Source organism: Gallinula chloropus (genome assembly GCF_964237585.1).
Source record: "Gallinula chloropus genome assembly, chromosome: 2".
Classification (NCBI taxonomy): Eukaryota; Metazoa; Chordata; class Aves; order Gruiformes; family Rallidae; genus Gallinula; species Gallinula chloropus.
Genome location: NC_140086.1, coordinates 139,566,673 through 139,580,088, shown reverse-complemented (window position 1 = coordinate 139,580,088; position 13,416 = coordinate 139,566,673). Strand labels below are relative to the sequence as shown.

Here is a 13,416-nt window from a genome sequence, read left to right as displayed (position 1 = left end):
AGCTCGCGTCCCTCGGCCCGGCCCCAGCTCTCCCCGCCTTCCCCCCTCACGCCCCCGCCGCTGCTTCCTCTCCCGCCCGCCTCACCCCGGCAACCGCCCGTCCCGCCGCTTGGGGAAGGGTGGGGGCGGCTGCGGCGCGGTGCGGGCGGGGGCGCCGCTGGTGCCTCGGGGCTGGCGGGGGCCCGTCTCCGCCGCCTGCCAGGGCGGGCAGGGCTGGCCGCCTCCCCTCGGCCGCGGCGCGGGGCTCCCCTGCCCTCCCAGGCTCCTCCTCCTCCTTTCTCTCAGCGCACCCTCCTTCCCCCTCTCCCTCCCTCCCTCCGCCGGTGCCTGCAGCCTCTCGCCGGACTTTCCTTTCACTCCTCCATCTCCTCGGCTCTGCTCTGTCCCGCTCGCCCTCCCCGCCGCGTTTTGCTCTGCCGGGGCAGCCCGGGAAGGGGGAGTAGGACAGGGCTATGAGCTGGGCGGCGGCGGCGGTGGTGGTGGTGGCCGGGAGCCGAGCAGCAGCTGCCGCGGCGTAGGGCTCCTCTCCCGGGCGGGGCCAGGGCTGTCCCGCTGTGCCCGGCGGCTCCCCGGGGCGAGAGGGGAGCTTCGGAGCCGGAGCGGGGGGTCTCTCCCCGGAAGCCAGGGGGAAGCGGGGGTGTCTCCCGGAGAACGGGGGGGTGGTGGTGGTGGTGTCGCCCCCCCATGTGTGACATGATCGACTCGCAGTCTGCCGAGAAGATCAGCAGGATGAAAAAGTTGCGGAGAACTTTATCGGAAAGCTTCGGCCGAATAGGTGAGTCTCGCACCCGGACCCCGAGGGCTCTGCCCGGCGCCCTTGACGGCGGGGGAAGGGGGTTTAGTCCCGGCGGCGACGGGTCGCTGGTGGCTTCGTTCTGGGGCTGCCCCGTGCCCGCCGCAGCCGGACAGGGGTGAGGGTGCCTGGCGGTGGCGGGAGGTGAGGCGGTTGTTGGGTCGCTGGCGCGGCAGCGGGGCCGTGGGGTGAGCGCTGTGAGCCTGGAAACACCCGCGTCGTTCCCGTCCACCAAAAGCGTGGGGTTTTTTTTTCGGGAAGAAAGCTCAGGAAAACAACAGTTCTTTCCCGGCAGTGCTGCATGGGTCTGTAACGGAGCTAGCCCAAAATAGGGCAGAAAAAACAAACTATAAATCAGAGTTGGCTAGCGTGCCACCATTGCCAAAGAGAAACCCTGGCAGAAAGCAAACGGTCATTGGCGCTTCGCTGCGGGGCTGGTGATGGATTTTTTGTTCAGGCTGCACGTTGGTGTGAGTTGAGGTATGAGATGCTGAAGCAGATAACGGCTGCCCAGTGATTTGGGAGGACAGACAAAAGAAGTCTGCCTGTCATCCGCTGCGAAGTCTTGTCGTTCTTTCACTGACATAAAGCATCCTGAGGTTGCGTTATCTGAACGCTGCTGCCGAGCGTGGTATCTCCTGGTATCACCACATCGTGTTTGGTTTTGGCACCAGTTTATTGTGCAGTTGTATTTGCTACTGAGAACAATGCCTAAAGAGTTCTGGTCTGCTTGCACTGGTGTTTCTCTCGTTCTTTGGCACTGTACTTTGCTTAATTCGCTGTTTAGAGTGCTAATTCCCACTGACAGCATCAACACGCAGCTGAGCAGGGGAAGAAGGTAGCTCAAAGGAGGTGTGAGGTATCCCTAAGCCGGCTGGGCAGAGCAGCAGGAGGTAGTGCTGGAATGGGTGCAGTGGCAGGGATGGGTGGCTGCAGCAGCCCCCATCCTTGCAGACCTTCTGTAGCACCTACTTGATAAGGGCTCTTCCACAGCCCTCACCCATTGATTGTCCCATCGGGGCATCTTCCCTTACCATTTCAGTTTGGCTGGTGGACATGGGTCAACTTTCAGAACTGCTTTGTCCCAGCAAGGGGATGTGAAGTGCCTGTGCTGCAGCTGAGAGCTGTGGCATTTGGTTCTCCCTCCAAAACCTTACCAACAAGGTACATTAAAGTACACGGGCATTATAATTTTTTTTTTACTTTAGGTAACTTCTATTAGTTACCTAATAAAGATGCAAGATGGGAAAAAACGAGAAGAGCTCATTCATATCTGTAAACCAGAGAAAGAGCTTCAAGGGTAAATGCCAAGTTTTGGTTCTGGTGTCAGGTCGTGCTTATAAATCTCTTGGTCCTCTTCTGAAACTAGCTTTCACTTATCAGCAGTCTTAAACTTCCAAAATGCATTTAACTTTATTTTTTATTAGGAAAAACCCAAACAGGTGTTTGTTTTGTCACATGTATCTGTGCATGTATACAGACACAGAGAGACACACAGACCTGTGGAAAGGTTTTACTAATGGTGGAAGTCATTAACAAAGAAAGTATTTTTAATGAAGATGCTGCTTTGTTATAACAGTCCTCTCAGTGCATTTTAGGGACCAAGGTCCCTCTGGCTAGTAATTTCTGCATGTTCTAGGTGGCTCTGTTGGATGATCATTACTTTTTGTCATTTTTCACAAACCATATAACCTTTTATTTTCCTTGGGAACTTTGGTCTGATTTTAGGTACATGGATTGTTATGTCTTCCAGCTCCTCCTGGTCTTTGTGTGTGTGCGCAGCAGTGTAGGAGCACGGTGGGTTTGTTGGTTGGTTTGTTTATGCTGGTTGTTTTATTATTAAAACTCAGATGCTCCCAGCAGGACTGTTTGATCTTCAGATGCTCTAATATTTTCAACTGTTATTCTGCTAATTGCACTTTGAGCAAAGCCCCCTGATTTATCAGTACGAGGTTTGAACACAGTCCACTCCCTGATACCTAGAACCACAGATAAGCCCAAGCAGAGTAAGCCTGTATATTAAAAAAACCTCTGAACTTGCATTCCAGGAAATCCTCAGTTAAAACATGTGCTGTACTTAACTCTTATATTGAAATGCATGAGACAAAACCAAAACCTCATTCGAAAAAAGACTTTCTGAGTATTTGTCACTCTGGTTTTACAACTCTCTTTGGAAGAGCTGGTTCCTTGGTGAGATTAGCAAATTACTAATTTAATATGTATCTAATCTGAAATGTGGTCAGTCATCTCTTCAGCTGTGATTTAGTACAAATAACAATGATGATCTTTTAGGTTTTCCTGTTCTGCCACAATTTATCTGATTTCATAGGTTTAAGTACACAATGTAGCATCATGAGCATAACCATATAAATGATACAAGAGTTAATGTGCTTTTTGAGTCAAATAATTAGAGAGTCAAACTTTGACGTGGGGCAGTGGGGAACATCTGATGGCCATTCCTGGAATGGTAAGGCCCTGCTGGGCTTCTCGCCAGGGCTGTTGCCGTTTCAGCTGCCAAATGCCATTTTTCCAATACTACAAACCCCTCTGTTTTAATACCAAAGTTTTTATTAGCCTGTCGGGTAAGAGTAATAGAGATATATCCTAATGTATCAGGAATAGTGCAGCCAGAAGGACTGGGGAAGTGACTGTCCCCCTGTACTCGGCACTGGTGAGGTACCACATTGAGTGATGTGTTCAGTTTTGGGCCCTTCAGCACAAAAAAGACATTGAGCTGCTGGAGTGGGTCCAGAGAAGGACAGAAAAGCTAGTAAAGGGTATGGAGCAGCGGAGGGAGCTGGGGTTCTTTAACTTGGAGAAGAGGAGGCTGAGAGGAGACCTTATAACTCTACAATTCCCTGAAAGGAGGTTGTAGTAAGCTGGGGGTTGGTCTCTTCTCCCAAGAAACTAGCAATAGAATGAGAGGAAATGGTCTCAAGTTACATCAGGGGAGATTCAGCTTGGATATCAGGAGAAATTTCTTCACTGAGAGAGTGGTCAGGCTTTGGAACAGGTTGTCCAGAGAGACAGTGGAGTCACCATCCCTGGAGTGGTCAAAATGTAGACCTGACACTCCAGGACATGGTTTTAGTAGACATGGTGGTATTGGACTGGTGGTTGGACTTGATGACCTCAGAGGTCTTTTCCAACCTTAAAGATTCTATAATGGTCACTGGCAGTGTTATTTGTTGTTTTTTTTGGTTTTGGGTTTTTTTTTTAAATCTGCTAGGGCTTTCAGTTTTCTAATAAACTGCCTTCAAAATCACCTTCTGCCCACGCATATTCCTCTGTATTTGAGAGGTTATATCAGCAATGAATTTATACAGTGATTTTAGTGAGTTTTTTTTTGCAGTGTGCTACATTATGTTAAATAATGTTTAAAGCTATTTCCTCAGCATCTTTAGGTAAATGAGGAGGTGCCCTCAAAACCAGCTTAGTTGTCCCTGGGACACAGCAAAGAGCTAAGAGGTACCAACGACAGCCTCCAGTAGACTTGGCCCATTTTCTTAACTGTGAACTGATGCTTTCCAGTGACTGGTGGAGGGTGATGAAGAGCTGTCTCATCCCGCAAAGTTGTGGTCTGTCCCATAACTGTTGGAGTACCTAGTAATGAGAATTTGTATTATGCTGAGCTGAAAGATGTGATGTGTGAGATTATCCATCTCTCAGCCTCCTGAGTCCTTGTCCTATTGCAAGTGTGTTAAAGGACAGTAGGGCACCGTGGTGTGTTGAAGGAAATGCATATAGCCTGCAGTACTTAACTGAAGTTTATATCCTAAAATAGACAGGATGGCTTTTAACTGCAGAAATTACATGCTCACAGTTCTAGAAAAATAGACTATCTTTGCTGCTAGGGCACCCTTTCTCCTGAGAGAACTTTTCCGGGGTTTCAAAGAGAGCCCCTCTTAAAATTTAGCTCAATATAAAGAACTTACATTACTAAGAATCTGAAAAATTTACATAATTATTTTTATTGATAGGTTTCTGGCAGCATATCCATTTTTATACAAACATCCAAATTAGTTTAAAAATTCTGATCTCCTTGCTTACACACTGTGTTGTCCATATAAATGAACACATCATCATGTATGTTAACTAACTTTTAGAGACTCAGTTGACTCATTGTTTATTTTAGCATTCAGACCTTTAGTAGGTTAGGTTCTTAGTTTTATGCTTTCGATAATTATGTAATTATAATTAAGAAAGAGCAATTTTATAAAATAACCATCCTCTTTTAGCTATGTAAAGAGTTCTTGGCTATGCATTTGTTGAAGTTCATCTAGTACCGAAATCATATTTGAGATCTCTTCGGCTCATGCCATTTAACTGCTGTTTTCTTCTGCAGTCTCTTTAGTCACAGACTGACACTGAGGCAGAAGGAAAGAAAGGAAGGAAGAAGAAAAAAAAAGAGAAAACATTGCTGAGGTTGCACACAGAGCACTGAAATCAGTCTGTGGCCCCTGTGAGCATCCCTGGGCTTTGTTACTAGCTCCTCACTATTGCAAAGGTTATCTCCACTAATCTCCCCTAATGTACACTCACATAGCTCACATACCTGAGATAATGAGAAGTTCATTTGTAAACAGTTTATTTTTTTCTTAAGTTCAGCAAAGCTTCTTTTAATGGTTTAGAAAGAGAAGGATTGCATCAAGGAGAGTAAAAAAAGAAAAAAAAAAACAAAACTAACCTAATATAATTTGTTGTATAAAAGACTCTGGTTTGTTGATGTCAACTGAAGATGCTATGTAGTGGATTGGTTGAGAATGAAATTATCGTTAAACAGAATGGGATTGAGGGGACAGAGCTCATATATTAATATTTTTGGAGATTCTTTAAAAAAAGAGCCTCTTTTAGTGAAAAGGTGAAGTTAAAGACATATTAAAAAATACACAATGGATCACAGATTCCTATTTCTTCTTGTTCTGTTACACTGTGAATTTTGTTTGGTCTACTGTTGTTTGGATATTCCTGGAATGTTTTGGTCATATGAAAATCTTGTGTTTTGGTAAGAGGGAAAAGCTTGTCAGTATGACCTAAGTGTGTCACACACTATATATACACACACATATATGTTTATATATATATATTTGCCCTGTGTGTTGTTGTGACATTAAAAGTGTGTTCTTAAAAGTTGTTCCACAGGTTGGTTTCTTTTTTTCTTCCTCTTCTTTCTTTTGCCTCTTCTTTCTTTTGCCTCTTCTTTCTGAGCACTTGGGCATGGCTGTCTCAAAGTGTTTTGTCTGGCCTTGAAAACCATAAAAATGCATTTCATGATAAAAATGTACAATGTGTGCCTTAAGTCTCCTCAGCAAAATCCTAGGGTTTGGTTTGGTTTGGTTTTGTTCCTGAGCATGAAATCCAGCTAAATAATGTAAAACAGTAATTTTCAAAGATTTGAGGGAAGACATGTTTTATGTCCCAAAGAAATGAGAAATTGAGAGCAAAGGAACATAGGACACTGTTGCTTCTGAAAGCACTGTTTGGAAGAGATGGTGGTTTAGAAACTGTTAGTGTTTTGAAAGCAGAAAGAACATCTAGAAGTGCAAAGGAATGACTGGATTCTCGATCCTCACCCATGCTATGTGTTTAAGTATTTATCTCCTGCATAAATAAATGTGGTTTAAGATTAAGAAACATGCTGCTGAAGTGATGAAGAGGGAGTCTTCTGGGGCAGCACCGCACAAACTGTGCAGTCATTCAGATGACCTCCCTGCAATTGCAAATCTTTCTGATTGAAACTGAAAAGAAATAGTGCAATCACCAGTGCAATGGTTTGTCTTATTTTAGCACTTCAAGAGAAGTTAATGAAGAGCACTTTGAGGTCACGACACGTGGTACAGTGCAGTACATGGTCGCTTCTTGGTCTGGTTGTGGTGTACAGAGAAAAGGAACCGATCTCGTACCATCAGACTGGCACAGTTCAGTGGGGAATTGGAGAAATTAATTCCCTTTGTATTTCAATAAAGATATCCAGTGTGCTAAAGGAAAATTTTTCATCAGTTTAATCTTTGCTTTGACTTCAGAACTATTCATTTTCTTGCTTTACCAGTTTGCATGATTTCTGCACAGTCTTCTTCCTCCTTGTTTGCTGATTAATTGCTAGTTAACAGTGTAAGAAGGGCATAAATCTCTTCTGCGTTAGTGTAAGTCATATTGTAAAAATTAAAACAAAAGGAAAACAAAACCAGATGCTACAACGTACACTATTTCACAAAGGTTCTGTACTTAGCAAAGTGAATATGTGGTTAGGTGTTTAGTATACTTTTCCTTTTTGAAGTTCAGTCAGGCTGTCCATAAAATGTTTTCATGCTCACTAGGAATTAAAATAAAAAAAACCTTTGCAAACTCCTATTTTCTTTAACCTGAGAGGATAATATTTTTCATAAATATGTAAATTTACTTTCTTGGAAACACGCTGTGCAGTCCTACATTCCATTTACAGATTCAGATTTTGAGTAAAATTGTTTTTCATGCCAGCCTGTTCTTTCCTATTATAACAGGAAAATACTGCTCTCTTTTTCTCTTTTCTGGTGTTAGTTACTTTGTACTCATTGCAATGCAGTACAGATAACCATTTCTTTTTTCCTTTTATTTTAAAGCCTTGAAGAAAGAAGATAGCAGCTTTGATGAGGTAGGTTAAATATCTTTGTACCTTAATGTCGTCCAGGGATGCCGTAGTATTTCTCACTAGTGCTAAAAGAAATCCATCAATAGTAGTGTTATGATGTGTTAATATGTGCATGTTTCTTGGATGTCTTACTGTTTGCCAAATAAAGATGAGATAAATTTGTTGGTCAGAGGCTCTGAATGAAACGCTTGGTGGGTTTGGGCTTTTTTTTTAAATATAATAAAATTGTATGAAATGTGGTCATTTAAAAGTGTTTCATGTGGAGGAATGTGGCATGTGGAGAAGATACTCTATACAAATTTACCCACGGTGATTCTCATGACTATAAGCCTGTACTGTAACAGGCAGTGGAAAAACATCACGTGTGAGAGAGCACCTTGCATAAAGTGCTGTTGTGTTGGCTTCTTGCTGAATGTGTCAGCTGAGAGAGATGCTTCATATGAAGTGAAAACAGCAGCTAGCTGGTAAAACTGAATCTTGGTTATTTGGTATAATCAGATGGGGGTCCTGACCTACCTGGGGTACGATGTACGTGCTAGTCTGTAAAACACGCTCCTTCTGATTTGAGCTTGCTTTTACTTATGATAGACTTTGAGAGGTCTGGGTCAGTGCGAGTTGTCCTGCAGAGCAAGTTTATGCAGGAAGAGGTGCACGTTGTGGTGTGATGACTTGTCATGCTGCAGTCAGTGCTTGCCTTGTACTTCCCTCCGCCACTGGAGCTGGAAGCAAATGGTAGTATTTTGATGTGTTGATGTTACACTTCTGGCATTTCTGTGTTTTCTTCTTCATTGCATGCTGCAAGCTTAAATTCTTGGCTGATTACAGTGAGATAGCTGCAGTGTAATGCCAGATTCTAGAATAAATAAATGGTGATGTAATGTCCTTGATACTGGATCAAATCAGACTTCATCTCTAAACAGATCGCAGTGAATTTTGTACCCCTCTGCTCAAATACAGTAACAGCAACATAAATGTTTTGTGCTTTTCTGACATGTGTCATAGAGAGCTGTAACTTGGCTCAACCCTTCTCAGGTCTAGAGTTAAGGTCCTGAGGTCCGAGGCTGTTTTCAGCAACTCTTGTCAGATCATGCAGTGGCCCCTGCTATTGTATTTCTCTTGTAATCCTGGTAGAACTTGATTCCTTCCTAAAAGTTACACCCATGTGGATACATGGTTGGTAGACTAAGTAATGGTTATACAAATCTGGCCTGGTTTTGTTCAGCACTTTCTTCTGAAGGCTTCAGTGGTATATCTGTGCTATAACCTACTCACTATTGTGTTAAATTTGTTACAGAATATTCAGGGATCTATTAAAAAACGCTGCTTTATGAAGATGACAATTTTTCTGTCCCCTCTCCTTCCCCAGGACTGTTTGTCTACAAGTTATATGTATTGCCTTTAAACCTGGCTTTCTGTTTGAACAGGAGACAACTTCATCAAACTTTTATTTAAATTCAGAGGAGTTAGGAGAAAAAAAAAATCTTTCAAATATGTTTTTAATGGAATCTGACAGATTGTTGATACGAGCTACAGCAGAAACAGTAAGAGAAGGGTAGTGGGAAGAGTACACAAAGGAATTTTCTTCCATCCCCTGTAAATAGGGAAGAGCTCGATATGACATTAGCATCAATCAGTTTCATAGCTTTAGGTGAGCTTCTTAGAAGAAAGAGAAGTGCACTGAGATTTTTTATTCTCCTTGTTAATCTCTTCAATCAGTGCAAGGGTTCCTGGCGATTGTCTAGCCTGAAGTGTGACTCAGAGAGTGGGCAGTACCACATCTCACTGAAATCCTTTCTTTCCAAACATCCTTCAAATTAGCAGATAAACCAGTCTTTAGTAACAATAGTGTACCAAATTGTGATGACATGTACTTCTAGGAGAGATGATATCAGTGAGCAGAGGAGCAGCCCATTTGTTGGTCTCAGAAGGTTATCCTGAAAAACACTAAGACTATACTGTGATATAAAAGGAAAGCAATCTAGTTTTCTGCCTAGTATACTTAGTACTGATACACTAGGGATGTAGTTCTGAAGAGAGTTATGATGACAGTAAGTAGGAATATCAGATGAGAAGGAGAAAGAGGAGGTAGTTTTCCAAGCACAGTTTTACTTCAACATTGTAGGTCTCCTACTATGAAAAATTATATAGTTAACTACTGAAACGTAGATTACCTCTAACAAACGGCATGTTCTCCTGTACAGTTAGTGAAATAATACTCTTTCTCCTTTCATGGGGCTGAAAGATGCTGTGTATCTCTTCCCAATGTGCTTTTCAACCCTTTCTTGACGAGGCCTTGGCCTGTAAAGCAGAGCATGACCAAGATGCAGTGAACTTGCAGGGAAGGACTCTATGCTCCTGATGCCTCCAAAGAGAAGGAGGGCTTGTGTTTTAGCATTTTTTTGGGTTGTGACCAGTAACCAAAGCTGTCTGGCTGGGAACTGAAATCTCAAAGGACAAGGGGAAAGTGGGATGAAGATGACGATCACCTTTCTAAAGCCACTAGGTTTGGGTCAGTAGCTGAGTTACTCTCAGGGTATTCTACACATTGTGGGCGCTACACCAGGACTTGACTTGTTTGAATCGAGGTGGGGGGTAATGAACTGTGTAGTGGATGTTACTCTGCTTACTTTACTCTTGCACACAGTAGTTCAGTAATGTACAGCACTGCAGGAAGGCATCTTTCTTTGAAGAGAAACAACTAAAAATAAAGGTATCAAAGCTGACAGGCAAGTGTATCACATAATTGTTTTCTGTGGGTTATGAAATTAATCCCTCTAGTAAAGTAGGACCAAAAGAATTATGAACAGCAATGCCTGTAAGTTGCTTGTCAGAAAATACTTTTAATTGTTCCAGAAGGGTTTTAGGGATCTTTGTGCTGCTTTTAGTGCTGCCCATAAGCTCAGGGTGCAACAATAGCGTGAAGGAGCAGTGTGGGATTTGCCACTTTTTTTGTACCTCCTGTTGTGTTGCTTTGATTAAATTTTGAATGAAAAAACTCTTTTCTGTACATGCTGCTGGCCTTTACTTCAGTCCAAGAGAATGCTTGAATTAATCCATTTAAAACCATTGATAGCCTATTTATCTTCATAAGATCTTACAGCATCTTCCAGGGACTTGGGTGAATAAATGAGTAGGGTACAGATGATGGTTTGTATAGTCCTTCATTCAAAGCACCAAAGAAATAGTGGGGTGTGTTTGGCTTTGGTTGTTGTGGGTATTTTTTTTTTTTCTGTTTGGATTGTTTTAACTTTAGCTTTTTCCTGTTAGTCATACCAGTGTTTACTGGTCACACTGTAAGAACTGGAACATGGACCTGCTCCAGTACCTACTGAAATCATGGGGAAGATTATCAAGGCTGGGATTCTTTTATTCTATCAGAAAGTACCATGATTTGGGGGTAGGAGAGAGTAAGGGGTTGTCTTTTCCTTGTGTCCTGAAATGTTACTTGTGCTCTGAAGGGAGCAAGCTACACAAAAAAGAATAAAAAGAGTTGCCCTCCTTTTCAAAGCAACGTAAATTTCACTCTGTAGGTTCTGGCACAGAAAGCATCTTTTTAATTCATTGAGGCAGAGCACTGATTATCTATCCGGATACCAAGATAGAAGATAAACATCTCTGAGGAGGTGCAAAGAATGGTCTATAAACAAATGTTTGGCCCTTGAGTGAACATCTTATTTGTGCTCCAGTAGTTTGTCAAAATTCAGAGCAATAACTTCTGATTCTGTAGGCTTGGTTTGATGTCTTTGGGTCATTAGTCTGACAAAACTATAGAACTTGTCCGCTCTGTCTTACAATGAGGGGACTATTTTTCGCTCACATGAGTGTGATCAAGATCAGTAACATGTGGCTGAACTGCAGCTTATTTGTTGGAATGACAGCCAGTGTTGATGCTGTGACTAACCTCATCGCGAGGCTGCTGACCTGTTCCTTTGCTTAGCTGCTTGCTGTTAGGATTTCTTTCTAAGTTATTGTCAGTCAGTCTCGAGCTGTTGATTCTTGTCCTGTTGTTAATCATTTCTCTAAACACTTAAATCATGGTTTAAGACCTTTGGCTGTACGTATGCACTCTAGATAAATCAGTATCGATCTCATAATGAAATCAAGACAAAATAATCTTAAAACTCAAAATATCTATGACTTTCTGTGATTTATTGTTTCATGTTTGGTGAGTTGTATTGCTGTTGCTTAGCTATATTTTACTGTTAATTTTGCCCAATATCAAGCATGCCTTTTTTTTTTTTTTAAAGACCAGCTTTCTTAGGAACTGATGCTGTGGTTGTGCCTCCTGCATATGTAACACTTTGTGATGCCACCCTGTAACTTTGAAGCTGGCCAATACTAGACGCCTAGATGCTTGGTTGAGAAAGCATGTGAGCTGGCTGAGGGGTAGAGATAAGAATCTCCTCTGGTGGAAACGCTGGAATGCAAGTTCTTGTGAATCTAGGAGAATCTGGTTAGAGGTGTTAAGAATACTCTGACCTCAGCAAAATCTTTAATACTCATCTACTCCTTACTACATCTAGAGTCTCCATCTCTGAGGAAGCTAAATTTCATTTATTTGACTCATGGAACAACTTCGGTGTCTTTGAAGTGGAAGTGTGTGAAAGGGGAGGAGGTTCTGCCAAGTCACTTCTTGATTCTGCATTGTACTTTCTCTCACAATCTCTCTTTCTCACTCTCTTAAAAAAAGAAAAATAAAAACCAAGCCCCAAACAAGACTACTCCCTCTGTGGGATGTTGCCATTAAAAATGACTTGGTTTTAAAGGACATCCATCTCTGAACAAGAAGTCTTGCATAGACAGCACTCTGAATTTGAAGAGTTAGAGGGGAAGGGTGTGATTGGAAGAAAGCAGAGCTCTGTAAAGAATGAACAAGAGGAATTTGAGTGCCATAATGCAGGAGGCTCATAATATACTAAATAACATTTGTGCGTTTTTCAAAAGTTTTTATTTTTAGTAAGTAGCTTGAGAGAGAAATGCACGTAGGAAGTGTAGACAAGGAGCTATATCTTTACCTTCTCCTCCTGCAGAGAAGATCTGCATTATGGGAGATGGAGCAGAGAGAAATCTACCCCTTTTGGGATGCAGCGTTATTTTTTTGTAGGATCTTTGAATAAGCATTAATTATTTCATTCCTGGGAGACTTAAAAGGGTGGGGTTGGTGTGTAACAGGGTTAGGGAGGAGCCTGTGATAAAAAGGGGTTTTGGAAGCCTGCTTGTAGACCTTCTCCTTGGGTGTTGTAATTCTTTATTGATCTAGGTACAGTAAAATCATTACAAGCCATGGCTGCTTCTTGGTGGCTTGTTATTTAGGGAACAGGACTCTGGTGACTACTGAACTCTTTTACGTTGTGATGTTGTGATGGAGAATTCCTAGAGAGGTTGTTGGAGTAAGTGTTGTATGGGTATTGTTTATGTATGGCCTGAATACCTTTGGGACGGGGGTGTAACCGGTACTGAGAATTTGGGTTTGACTTAGGGTGTGTGATGACTTGGATGCAGCTCTCCTCTGCCTAATGCTGGGACAAGCAGGTAGCGTGTGGTTATCAGTTGTGACATGTGAGTGAATACCGATGGGAAAGAGATGTGGGAAGTAATGCTAGAAAATTAACCCCCCTAAAACGGAGTATGGAAAACAAACACAGAAGTATAGGTGTCAGAGCAGTTTCTAAATAACAGAGAACTGGGTCAGAAAATAATCTTCTAGGTGACCACAGTGCAAGCTAGTAAGTAATTGATAAGTGGCAGGAGAGCCATCAAGAAAAACTAACTGCAGAATGCTGTTTTGTTCAGTTTCAAGGTTCTGAAGCAAAATCGGTCTGTCTGCTTGGCAGTGACTGTCTTCATTCAGAACAGAACATGTTCTTAATGGGGGGGGGGGATAAACCTGGGCTTTAGGAGACCAAAATTTAAGAAACTTACTGCTGTGGTGGAGAAAAGTTAAAGTCTTTGAGCACCCTGTAAGTTGCTGAGTGGCAGTGGTTTGACTCATTGC

At 42.5% G+C, this 13,416-nt stretch overlaps 1 protein-coding gene across 1 annotated transcript in view; it reads left to right on the top strand.

The window, feature by feature from the left end:
• Positions 1 to 684: 684 nt before the first annotated feature.
• The window catches only part of CDK14 (cyclin dependent kinase 14), a gene marked incomplete at both ends in the record, with an annotated part of 247,792 nt that continues 235,060 nt past the window's right edge, over positions 685 to 13,416 (top strand). The window contains 2 exons of the mRNA XM_084260301.1: positions 685 to 775; positions 7,393 to 7,424. Of these exons, the coding sequence (XP_084116427.1) occupies positions 685 to 775; positions 7,393 to 7,424 (123 nt within the window). The remainder of the gene's footprint in view (positions 776 to 7,392; positions 7,425 to 13,416) is intronic.